The sequence below is a fragment of the Poromitra crassiceps genome (assembly GCF_964638095.1).
Source record: "Poromitra crassiceps genome assembly, chromosome: 23".
NCBI lineage: Eukaryota > Metazoa > Chordata > Actinopteri > Beryciformes > Melamphaidae > Poromitra > Poromitra crassiceps.
Genome location: NC_139639.1, coordinates 13,873,341 through 13,886,474, shown reverse-complemented (window position 1 = coordinate 13,886,474; position 13,134 = coordinate 13,873,341). Strand labels below are relative to the sequence as shown.

At 40.5% G+C, this 13,134-nt stretch overlaps 1 protein-coding gene across 1 annotated transcript in view; it reads left to right on the top strand.

Moving 5' to 3' along the window:
* Positions 1-3,978: 3,978 nt before the first annotated feature.
* The window catches only part of LOC310796747 (sodium- and chloride-dependent GABA transporter 2-like), a gene marked incomplete at both ends in the record, with an annotated part of 30,665 nt that continues 21,509 nt past the window's right edge, over positions 3,979-13,134 (top strand). The window contains 10 exons of the mRNA XM_083658984.1: positions 3,979-4,019; positions 4,102-4,234; positions 4,788-4,922; positions 5,198-5,301; positions 5,383-5,507; positions 8,482-8,594; positions 8,724-8,861; positions 10,670-10,772; positions 11,375-11,475; positions 11,773-11,919. Of these exons, the coding sequence (XP_083515110.1) occupies positions 3,979-4,019; positions 4,102-4,234; positions 4,788-4,922; positions 5,198-5,301; positions 5,383-5,507; positions 8,482-8,594; positions 8,724-8,861; positions 10,670-10,772; positions 11,375-11,475; positions 11,773-11,919 (1,140 nt within the window). The remainder of the gene's footprint in view (positions 4,020-4,101; positions 4,235-4,787; positions 4,923-5,197; positions 5,302-5,382; positions 5,508-8,481; positions 8,595-8,723; positions 8,862-10,669; positions 10,773-11,374; positions 11,476-11,772; positions 11,920-13,134) is intronic.

Here is a 13,134-nt window from a genome sequence, read left to right as displayed (position 1 = left end):
GTTTGGGTTTTGGCGCAGCTTGTGTCTGTATGTTTTTTATTTGTGTTCAAGGACTGTTGACTTTTTGTCTTTGTCTTCAGTATAAACTTTTAGCTTCCACTCTCTGCCTTTGTGTGCCTCTGCTGCTACTGGTCGTCGTCATTTTTGTCTGTTTGCAACTGACAGTTGTAAGGTGAGTTGAGTTTTCCTGTTACATTCCCAGAAACAGTTTTGATACAAGGCTTTATGGCATATCACCTGTTTGTGTTCCTCCAAGGGTTGCCAACTTTTAAGACGCAAAGATAAGCAACATTATAAATTAATTTCTGAAATAAATGTATTAGGTAGCACGTAGGAGTGATCTACTAACAGCTTACTTACTTATTCCATATTTATAAACATGTTCCAGAGCCAGTCTAGTTAATTCAGTAAAATTGATTGATTAGCTAAGAAATGCAACATTGTCCATGTTTTTCATTGATTGTTAATAGTCACTTCTACAACAAGCCGGTGTGATTGACGGTGTGACTGACGCACGCAGGCACACACACACACACACACACACACACACACACACACACACACACACACACACACACACACACACACACACACACACACACACACACACACACACACACATCACTCCATTACTGTCCATACCACTGGTTGTTGCCTGGTGAGTGTGTTTGCAACTGACAAGTTGTAAGGTGAGTTTTCTGTTACATTCCCAGAGTTGGGTCCGATTAACTTTTCACACTAATTGATTGCCCAAAGGCAGGCAGCACTCACTCCATTACTGTTTTTAAATACATCTCACCAGTTGACCCAATGGAGCCAGCAAGCAAGCAAGAGATGAAGTTGATGAAAGATGACAACGATCAAGATCATCCATCATCAGAGCTTCATAAGAGAGGCCAGTGGGCCAACAAAAGGGAATTCCTTTTAGCAGTAGCCGGATCAATCATTGGTCTTTCCAATGTTTGGAGATTTCCCTATCTGTGCTTCAAGAATGGAGGAGGTGAGATGATGAGATGAGATGAGATGATGGTGCATGATTTTAAGGCATAGAAGTCTCTCCGTACGGCAGCTACTCAGGAGGAAGATGTAACAGATTGCATGAATTATATCTGGAAAGTTTCAAATGTATTAATAATTAATTTTATTTCATTTTCATTTTCATTATTTTTATTGATGTAATAATAATCAGAAGAGCAGTGAATTGTGATGAAATGTATCTCTATGTCTCTGTGTCCTTGTCTCTCTACAATCCCCCAAAATTCTTCCAAGGAGTTTTCCTTGTTCCTTATGTTCTGTTCCTCTTTACCTGTGGAATCCCCCTCTTCTTTTTGGAGATATCTTTGGGACAGTTAACCAGTCAGGGTGGAATCACATGTTGGAGGAAAATGTGCCCTTTATTTGAAGGTACTGCTAGCTCAACTGAACCTTCAATACAATACAATACAGTTGATGTAATATTGATATATGTTGAAATACATCTACATTACCATTAACATTTTGTATTGCATATAATAACATATTTTTGTCAATAGGTTTAGGCTACGGCAGTCAAATTATTCTATTCTACACTGAGATCTATTATATCGTCATACTGGCTTGGGCCTTCCTCTACCTGTTCTCTTCTTTCAACACTGAACTCCCCTGGGCCAACTGCAACAACAGCTGGAACACAGGTAAACAGTACGCTCTGTCATAACATTTGGGAAGCTGCATTTTGAAATCCATATTTAATATGAACTTCCTTTTACTTTGAAAAGTACTTTCTGTCCATTTTTACAAGAACTAAAAGCGTCCATTAAACATTTTGAGATGGAAGTTGCTTATTTGTATATAGTTTTTTTTGTATTGTTTCATTTTCAGACATTAGTTCAGTGCCGTGAATAATTGGGTGTACACACCCAAGCAAAAAACAGAACAAAACAACAGCAGCAAACAGATGGGACAGAACCCATAACAAAAATAGTCTTCAAATAATGTACAAATATGGTGTAACGGCAACATTGGCAGTGTGAATGCTTGATCTGAAAAGAAACATTTTCTTCCACCCCGTAAACTTAAGCCCAATTTATGCTTCGTCTGCCGACACTTTTGAAACGGTCGCCGACAGAAATGAGGTCTTGAGCCGACACATTCAAGTGTCGGCGAGCAGTGTCTGTCCCACATACAGTCTGTTGCGAAAGTTGCTTAAAGTCGAGCTGAACCCAAAAATGACTTTTCTTTTATTTTAGTTCAAATACCTGGGTATGCAGTGCACCTATTTAATAATGTATGCAAACAAAATCACAACAATCTAATTTCTTTAGTTTTTCCACACTTTTTCACATCAAAAGTTCATTTTTCAAGATTTCATTGATAACAGTAATGTACAGTTTGCTGACGTCACCTAGTACTATCAAATTTCTACCCCATTTCAACCAATCATATCACGACATGCAGCTGTCAATCAAATCTTCATTTCAGGATAATTTTCTCTTCCAAATGAAGTCGAAAATGGCGCCTAGTGCCTGTCATCTGGCAGAATTCCTATCCCATAAACTAACTACTAACTTGGCCAATTGTTAGAAACATGAACAAAAAACTATAATCTCTAAGAATGCAAAGAAATGTAACTGGCTCGTTAAAACGCGCATTCCAGGGATATCGTATCATTACAGCAGCGATAATGGCGCGCGCATCCGAGAGCTTGGTTGTCAGGGGTCGCACTTCGGAGATTCCAGGCCGACGTGCTGCACACTCCGCTCGGCAACACGAAGGCAGCTGGCTGCCTGCGGGTCGCTGAGCTCCACTCCTCCCGTCAAAAGGCTCTTCCCGAGGGGAGCGCCACAACACACTGAATCCCACTCGATTTGGAGGCGGAACACGCCAGGATTGGCCAAAGCCCAATCCAGTCCCCAGAATTGTCAAATAAAATCATCGACATGATACTATGACCTGCCTCTCAACCTGTCATCTTAGACAAACTATGTTTTCAGTCTGAAACGGACTCATTATGCACGTGCCGAACAGGTTCAGTTCAACTTTAAGGGAAAATTTGGTAAAAGGGCATGGATTTGAGTCTGTCTTAATATGGCCTTTTTCCCACAGCGCAGCCGAGGTCATCACAAGCCAAATTTAGGTTGAATGAATGGTTGGTAACGCTGTAGAATACAGCCCATAACTTACCCTGTAAGTAGGCCTACAGGATAACAAGATCTGTACATACAGGTTAAGTACGGGGTACAAAATCTGTACTTACAGGTTAAGTACCCCCCCTAGGCCCCCTAGGAGAACTAACCGGTACTCCCAAGTCTTTATTCCCTTCAACTGTCAGGCTATTAAACAGACATTAGTAATTTTAAATGAATGGCTTCACTTATATGAGCGCACAACAGGCTGGACGTATCCTGTCTGTGACTAACAGGTTAGGCTCGTTCATACAGATGTATATCTTTTATTTCTTATACATGTTCTCATGTCTTTACATATAGAAATATATGTAAACTTTTCCTGTTCATGTTTATATGAGGCTGATCTGTTATCTCTGACATGATTTGATTGTTTATGTTATGTCATGCTGTTACGTTACGTTAGGTCCTGTCATGTCTGAAGTTTGTAGCTCGCTGTGAGCTTTTTAAGGTGTTGGGTAGGCTGTGAAACTGAATTGCCCTTCTGGGATAAATAAAGTTGTCTGAATCTGAATCTGATTCTGAGTACGGGGTACAAGATGTGAATTTACCCTGTTAAGTACAGCGTACCAAATCTGCACTTACAGGGTAAATTCACATATTGTACCCTGTACTTACCCTGTAAGTAGATGTGGTACCCTGTACTTAGATTTGGTACCCTGTACTTACAGGGTAAGTTGCAGGCTGTATTCTAAAGCGTTACAGAAATGTTCACCAACATGATAGGAAAATGCCATGCTTACATGTTATTCTTACTCTCCCACTACTAGAGGACTGCTCTGATTATGGTCACAATCATTCATCAAATGGCCACATGTTGGGAAACGCAACATCTTCAGCTCAAGAATTCTGGCAGTACGTATTCACAAGATCTCTGAAGAAATAGTTTTACAAGTGAGAAAGGAAAATTATCCTAAACTTACATTTCTGTCTTCAGGAGGAGAATCTTGGGTTTGTCTGGAGGAATCGAGGAGATGGGTAGTATCCGCTGGGACCTTGCTGGGTGTCTTCTACTGAGCTGGATCATCTGTTACTTCTGTATCTGGAAAGGAGTCAAGTCTTCAGGGAAGGTGAGATCTGTAGTCAGACAACTACTACTTTGTACTTTGTACTGTGTGTGTGTGTGTGTGTGTGTGTGTGTGTGTGTGTGTGTGTGTGTGTGTGGTCTGCAAAAACCCTTCACATGGTGGGAATTTGACATTTTCATTTTTTGACATGAAATTAGAAACTCTCTCCTACATAACTTTTTGAATGACTGAGATAGCTCTCTCAGATCAAAAGTTATGACTATTTTAATCTGTAATGTGTCTAAAGTAAAACGTGAGAAAAATGGCTTTAAACATTCCAAAATGTTTTCTACAGTGGCATTCCACCAAAACCATAGAAATAAATACTTTCTCTTTTGTTTTATGAAAATATATAATACATATGTATGTGTGTGTGTGTGTGTGTGTGTATATATATATATATATAGGCTATATATATATCTGAGATATATATTCATTACGCTTAACTGTTAAAAATGCAGAAAGTATTTTATGTTCAGTGATAATCTATGTCCTGACTTGAAGTAAAATTTGACTTTCCTAATATAATGATGATATATTGGTGGTACTCTCTCAGGTTGTCTATTTTACAGCTACTTTTCCCTACATGATGATCATAGTATTGATAATCCGTGGGCTGACATTACCAGGAGCCATAGATGGCATCAGATTTTACCTCTTACCTGATACAGGCCGCATTGCAGATTTTCAGGTGAGGCTAACGCGTGAATGATGAGTAAGTTTCTAAAACAACAATGTATTACAGTTCAAACATAAGTAGTTTGAAGTTTGAACTATATTTTTAGTAGTAGCCTACTCTGTACTTCAAGTACTAAGTAAGTACTCTGTACTACAACTACAGCAACAGTTGATGCTGCACACCTAGCTATGTGCTGTGGGACTGGACAGCATCTACCACCACACCAGAGTAATCATAGGCCTGCATGTCATGCAGAAACAATAACAATTTTCATTGTTTGTTTTCAGGTATGGATGGATGCGGGGAGCCAGGTATTTTACTCCTATGGTCTATGTGGAGGTTGTTTGACATCTTTGGGAAGCTACAACAAATACAACAACAACTGCTACAAGTGAGGAAAATAAACATTTGTCTGTCTCTATTTATCTTTCTGTTGTTCACATGACTTAGTATTCATCTTTCTCAATTACAGAGACACCTTTCTCCTCTGCCTGTTGAATAGTTTAACCAGCTTTGTGGCTGGTTTTGCCGTCTTCTCTGTCCTTGGCTTCATGGCGTATGAGTTGGGAGTAGACATCTCAGAAGTGGCTGAATCAGGTTGGGAATCTGCATAATGCAATATTTGGTCCATATGTGCTTTATTTTACTGTGTTGTGTCCTTTACATTCTGTTTTTGTTCAATGATATAAGGTTTTGCTCCTGTTTAATTTCATGATTTTTGTTTTGAAAATGTGTGTATATTGAAGGGCAATATCTGTCGCTTGACAGATATGACATCTTTAACGACATTAAAAAGTGTCTCTTGAGCTTTAACACTACGCGTTGCGTACCTGGAGAATGTTTATGTTGCAGACACCTTGAAAGAAGATAGTAACGCACACCAATAATTTTCAGGAGGTGCTGATCACCGAAATCGCGAACTTGAGGATGAAGAAAGTGTCGCACACTCACTGCTCCATATGCAAAAAATTTTAATGAAATGACGTTTCGGCCTATGGCCTTCTTCAGATTTACAGACACTACATAACCGAGTGGTTTTTATAGGTCTGGATCTAATGAATGGCACACCTGATGGTGATGACAATTTACATAATTGACAAGTCATCAGGTAGACTAAAGCAGCCAATCAAAAAAACCAAAGTGGGATGGCTGTCACAGCCAATCAATACATACTATTATTTACCAGTGAAATACCATAATACAATATATACTCATAGACATTTAGGGAAGTTAGAACATATGTTGCAGACACCGTCATATTTTCAGCGTCTATGCAGGAATCCTGAAGTCAAATTCAATACCTTTTAAGACCTGAGCTGTTCAATATATACCTCAATGCCACTTTCGTCACATCAGCGATATGGTGTCATTCAAAAGTATCTTTGGACAACAAAACGATATTTGCTGATATCACAAAGTCTGACACGATAAGATACACGTGCTTCACACTGGGGACCCGGGTGCGGAACCGAGCACACCTGTCCCCAAATTGACCCCAGGTACGGTTCGTTTCATGAATGTGAATGTTGCATTGGTTGAGGCGATGTCTCCTCATACGCTGGGTTAGCTGGCTCAGCCTGGCTGGGGGCGTGGTCAGGGTGGGGTAAATTCCCCGTTCTATCCATTCAGCAAAGTTAGAATTTAGCTGATAGCCCAGCCCAGGCAGACACGATTGGGGATTTAACGACCGCAGTAAACGCACATCTGAATAGACGTCTTGTGTTCTGCTCTAGAACCCCCAAACCTGTAGTTTAGAGCAGCAGCACCGTCCTTTGGTGAGTCAGCCCATTGAGATATATGGGCGGTTTTACCCCACTCGCGCGCCAGCTGTATAACATTTTGTGGGCGTTCCCACACATGCCGACTGTCTCTATTCCGTGCAAAGGCGTGAAACAGCGTACCGTGACAGGGTCCACTTGAAAAGGTGGTCTGGGGAATGCTTTGGCGTGCCTGGAGACGGAACACTTGCGAATGTGAACGCCAACCAGACTGAACCACGTAGACAACACACGGGCGAGGATACATTCCAGGCGTAGTTGATGACAAGTGTACTCTGCAAGTATTCCGTTCCGTTCCCGAGCACGGAAGACATTTTGTAATGTGAAAGCTGACCAGCAGGGCAGAGGGGAGGGGGGGGCAATCGTACGCGGGCACGGAACGGAAACAAAAGCAATCGTTCCCAGTGAGAAAGCACCCTTAGATTCAATTCAGTGGTCTGCGATCGATATGAGAGGATATCATATGCCCATTTTAACAGAATTAGCACAATAGCTACAAAAGTGAATACCTCATCAAATGGCAATTAAGATGTTTGAATACTTTTTAAGGCATTCGTTTTCCCTAAATTGATCAACTTTCAACACTTTTAAAAACCCTGCGTATACCTGGTATTTTGCGATATGATTGGCTAGAGAGAGAGCCTGCCCGGGGCCAGCAGCTGCCTCCCCCCAGGGAAAACAGACAGGGCTTGGTGTGGGCTTGTATGAGGTACTTGTGGACAGTCAGTGTACTACATGCAGTAGAATGCAGTTGGCACGGTTCCAGTTTTCAGAAATAGAGACTGGCTGCGTCGGGCAAGTAGAGCTGTCTGCTGCTGAGTGTGAACTGGGTCACAAGCAAAAACTTAAAACAAACAAACAAAAGAAAAACGAAAAAACGAAATGCCTCCATGCACCCTGGCGTAATTCAAGTCTCCACAAGCCCTGAGATGCCAAGTTGCACTGTAGCCAGGTGGTGCAGATTTCAGCTAAAAACAGGGTGTAGATGACATCTTTTCAAGGCAACTTGGCATCTCAGGGCTTTTAGAGACTTGGTTTACGCCAGGTGCAGTATGGAGTTTTTTGTTTTGTTTACGTTTTTGTCTCCATTTCTCCAAACTGGGACCGTGCTGGCTGCATTCTACTGCATGTAGTACACTGACTGCCGGCAAGTACCTCATATAACCCTACATCAAGAAATCTGAACGATCCTTTTAATATCTCAAAAACTATACTTCACATCGCTTAGCCTATACCAATGAAGAGAACAGAAGCACACTCATTTCTAAGGTGGAGACTCTGGAGATGATGCACCATGGGCGCACTTTTTTGTGTGTGACCAAACTCATACCGAAATTCAGTACTGCACAATGTCGGGTCCCCCCAAGTTGATCGAATGAACGGTTCTCGAAATATGTGAAAGCCATTTTCTGATTGGTCGAATTGCACAAAATTCGACAGTGCACTTTCATAGCGCCACCTACTGGGAACACAAAAAAATGGTTGATCTCGAGAACCGTTCGTCCGATCCGCTTCAAACTTGGCGGGTGCGCTGCTCCGTTTGGACTGCTTGTAAACGCATGTTAGAGCACTGCACGAGCTTGCCGGTTCAGGTGATAGCTGACTCGGGAGCCAATATTGTCTATGGAATGTCACTCAACCTTTAAATACTACACCATCTCTGGGCAAAGCCCAGCAGGTGTTAAGTTGTTACTCTTGTTCTACTGATTACATGGCATTAGTATACAATGTACTGTACACTATCACCTATAGTGACTTAACATATTTTGGTATCTGTTATGGACCACTTACAGGCCCTGGTCTGGCATTCATTGCCTACCCTCGGGCAGTAGCCATGATGCCTCTGCCCCAACTCTGGGCTACATGCTTCTTCATTATGATTATCTTGCTTGGAATTGACAGTCAGGTAAGTTGTTACCATTAAATTGTGGAAAATAAATGTAGAAAGGTTATAAACTCAAGCAACATTCCTATTGAATCCCTTCAGTTATTTTTTTATTTGAAAAGTAAAAGCAATTGTTTTTTATACCCACAGTTTGTGTATCTGGAAGGCATGATCACATCCATATCAGACATGTATCCATCCTTCTTTCTCACTGGTCATCGACGTAAACTACTTCTGCTGCTCATCAGTGTTATATGCTTCCTTGTCGGCCTGTTGATGGTCACTGAGGTGGGAGTCCATTTTGTTTATCTGTGTAGTTAAAACGGTTTGGAATTACCTCTATTTGTAGTCATATCCCTTTGTCTGTAGTTTCTGTTGTCTGTCTATATCATGTCTGTATGTCTGTCGATCTCTCTTTGTTATGTTTTGCTATGCTTTGCCTCCTGTGGAATGTCAAGTGATTTTTGGATCTCCCCATAAGATACAGGCCCGGATCTAGGGTGAGGTAACTGGGTGGGCAATTGAAAATGTTGGGGGGGCAATGAAAATAGCCATACCAAAAAAAAACTCGCCAAAAATGTGCCTAACTTTGGAACATTATTGCCGACAAGCTAGTATGCCATACAGTAGCTGGTACCAGGTCCATTTTTAGCCTGTTACATCTTTGGCGGTAGGTTGCCCAAAGGTTCTCGGTTTGGGGATGGGGATTAAGTTGCATTATATTCTAACACTAAACTGTTCCACTAGGTGTCCACATTGTGCTGTGGGTAACCTAAGTATGAACCTTCACTCAGGGGACAGGCCAATATTTACAAAACTCCTATAGACCTTATACGATTGACGTCACTCACGTACTGGCACGCCCACCGCCGCCATATTGTCCACATAACGCAGCAGCTCTCAAGTGACAGCCTGTGTGGAGCAGCTACCCGCTGTTAGCGTTACCTGTCTCGTTCCAATTGTGTTCAGATGGTGAACTGCATTAGGCATGGCTGTAGTAATGACAGCAATAAAGGCCCGGTGGTTTGTTTCTATCTCTACCGTCCTCAGACGTGAAGGGAGCGAGACTGGCGATACGTCAGCAGCACAGGAGAGGTGTGTGGATAGTTAGTTGAGACAGGTGAAACTTTCTGACAGCTCCTCACAGCAAAGTCTGTTCACCTCGTTCTTTTGTTTTATTACAGGCATTAACGGCTGCCGTCGGCAGCATACAAATAACAACTGTGGGGTTTTTATTGGTGTCATTACCATCGCTATTTTGTAATGGAACAGAAACAACAATAAGGCTGTTACTAGTTGTCAGCTGCAGCGCTGTGTGCGCGCAGGACGGTATGTCAACAATATGGTGCCGTCCAGGGTTAGTGAATAAGGTCTATTATTAAAACTATTTGCAAACTAACTATGTACATACAAACTAACTAACAAACTAACTATTTACAAAACTGTTATTATATTCACAAGACTTTTAGTCTTAAAAGTGAAAACAACTTTGAAAGCAGATTGATTTACCATAAAACTTAAAAACATCATTCATCCATAATTTCAATAATCAACTCCATAACAGTTATCATTGGATGACCTTATTTCTAAAATCAAATTAAAGACTAGTGCAGTGAGACTTAACCATAGCTAAAAACGATTTGCCATTTAGCCTTCAAACCTATTTACAAGACTTTTAGTCTTATTCAAACTCAAACTGAAATTAAAACTTTGAAAGCAGATTGACTTCGGTACCCTAAAAAATAAATAACAATCCTTCATCCATAGTATAAAATAATCAACTCACTCCATAATATTCTTTTCATTGGATGAGCTTATTTCTCAAATCAAATTAAAGCTATAACTACTGTTAGGTGCCCTAAACTAACTAACCCAGTGGTCTCCAACCTTCGGGTCGCGGCCCTAAGTGGGGTAGCCTGGAATTTTGGGTGGGCAAGATTAATTTTTGGGTGGGCATAGCCCACCCCTGCCCCCCCTCTAGATCTGGCCCTGATAAGATAAATATATATAGCCTACATCTACAGCTGAGATTTGTTATCTCAAAGGACCTGTCTCTTTTTCTGTCTCTCCCTCTCTTTTCCTCTAATGGACTGTAGGGTGGAGTATATATATTTCAGATGTTTGACTACTACGCTTGCAGTGGAATGCCGATCATGTTTTTTGCCATTTTGGAGTCTATTTGTGTGGGATGGATATATGGTGAGTTACAGAATGTTATTATTCAAAGAAAATTTGCATTCATAGCAGTCATTAATTTGCATTAGAAAATATGATTTAAAAATACAGTATACTCCAAAGCCACCCATTTGTTTTCAAAGACATTTGACCATCAATTATCATGTCCCCATCTGACTAATGTAGGGTATATTTTTAAACATCAGAACAGAGTCTAAAAATGTAATATCCTCCAAAGGTTCTTCAAAATTGGACCAGTTATGTACCAGTTATGGTTTAAAATCTAGACCTTTAGAGGTGCCTCATCAGGCCAACACAGGAGCGTGACCCCATTGAATTTGTATTGTACTATCTGGAGCTAGCATGAGGAACAGCATGCTGTACTGAGAAAGGACTCTAAAAATCAACATCATAATTGGTAAGTAACAAATAGGCTTAGGGTTCCAAAAATCAGAACTATCCCCGTAAGTTTAGAAATAGAAATTTCACACGGTGTCTCACTCTGTTGTCTGCAGAAGTATGAATACTCATATAAATATAATCTCACTTTCCTTACATTTACAGTAACAGGACAGGACTTCATGTTTTGAAGGCTGATCTGGCTAATATAAATCTCTGTCTCCAAGGTGCTGATCGTTATTACGATAAAATAATGGACATGATTGGTTACCGCCCGTGGCCTTATATGAAATGTTGCTGGAAGTACATCACACCATCTGTCTGCACAGTAAGTTCATGTATTGTGTGTTATTGTTTCTGTTAGCCTCTGAAGGTCTATTCAGCTTGATCAAACTACTGGATAACAAAACTATTCAAAGAAAAATCAAATATGAAATGGGTCTGTATGCATGCGAGTATGGATACATTAATGTGTACATTAATGTAAATGTGAATGTACGCATACATACAGACCCATAATTACATTCATTTTTCTTTACATGTTTTATTTTGATACCATTATGAAGTCAGAAATATGCTGTTCAATTTACGTTCTCTGCCTCTTCTGCCTCTTATTTTCTGACAGGGCACATTACTTTTTTCTCTGGTCAAGTTCACCCCTCTGAAATACAACAACACCTATCAATATCCCTGGTGGGCCTCCACCATTGGGATATGTCTTGCTCTCTCTTCAGCTCTCCTGGTTCCTCTGTGGTTTCTCTACAGTGTCACTGTAACCTCAGGAACACTAAGACAGGTACAAATTTATATATTACGGTACTACAGTGTTAAATTGTGGACCAGTCACTGGTCCACAATTTAACTCAAATCAACTCTAAATGATTTGATGGTTGAAAATTGGGTGTGTGAGTGTTCCTTTAAAATTTTTCAAAATGTGCTCAGGGACAAACAGCGACTTTTGGTCAACATAACAATAATCCTTTGTCATTACTGTGTGCAATGGCTGTGGTAGTAACCTTAATCAGCCAGTTGGTGGACCTCATGTAACATCATTCAGACACTACATTGTTTGACAAACACTATTGTAAAAAGACATAATATCTACAGACAAAGTCTCTAATACAGTAATCAATCAATTCAAAAATATCATTCATCACATAAAACTAGCCTGCTTATGACCTGCATCCTTACAATGATCTTGTACTGTATATCGACTAACTTGAACTAAAATACACTCAATTATAGTAGTTGAGTCCTGTGTAACCAATTGCTTTGACTGATCTATTGGTCTGTGAAAAAGCTGTGCCTTTCAATCACTAGAAAAATTGTAATAAGGGACTGTGCGATATTTACGTGGGGTGGGGTAAAATATGATATATCATTAAAAAAATATCAACTGCCCTCCCTGGCATTCATGTTATTTTCTCTCCGCCCTCCCCCTAGCACCTGATATGTATGATATATGTATATGTATATGTATATGTATATATATATATATATAGTGCCATTTTAATAAATTTAATGTCAAATGTCATGGAGCATTATAGCCCCCTTTCGGACAAGCTAGCATGACATGGTTGGTACCAATGGATAACTTAGGTCTTCTAGTTTCAGAGGATACCAGTATCTTCACTCTAGCTTTAAAAATGAGCCTGCTACCTGCCTGCTTTTGAAAGACAGTAACATCAGATGGGGATTTTTTTACTCTGGGAATGCCGTTCCCCCATGTCCCCCATCCCATTTCCGCCACTGCTTCTAACCCACCTGTTACAATGAATGTAGTATGACAGTGAATTGAGTGGTTAATGTTAATTGGATTATGTTTTCCTCCCTTCTTACAGAGACTGAAAATTTTATGCACTCCAACAGGAAACCTGCTCAATGCATCACCAAAGAGGACTCTTGACCCCGAAACACCCCATTCTGTTACAGAGCTGTGTACTTTGACCACGGCTGAAGACCCTTTTCCAGTTCTGAGGGACATCAA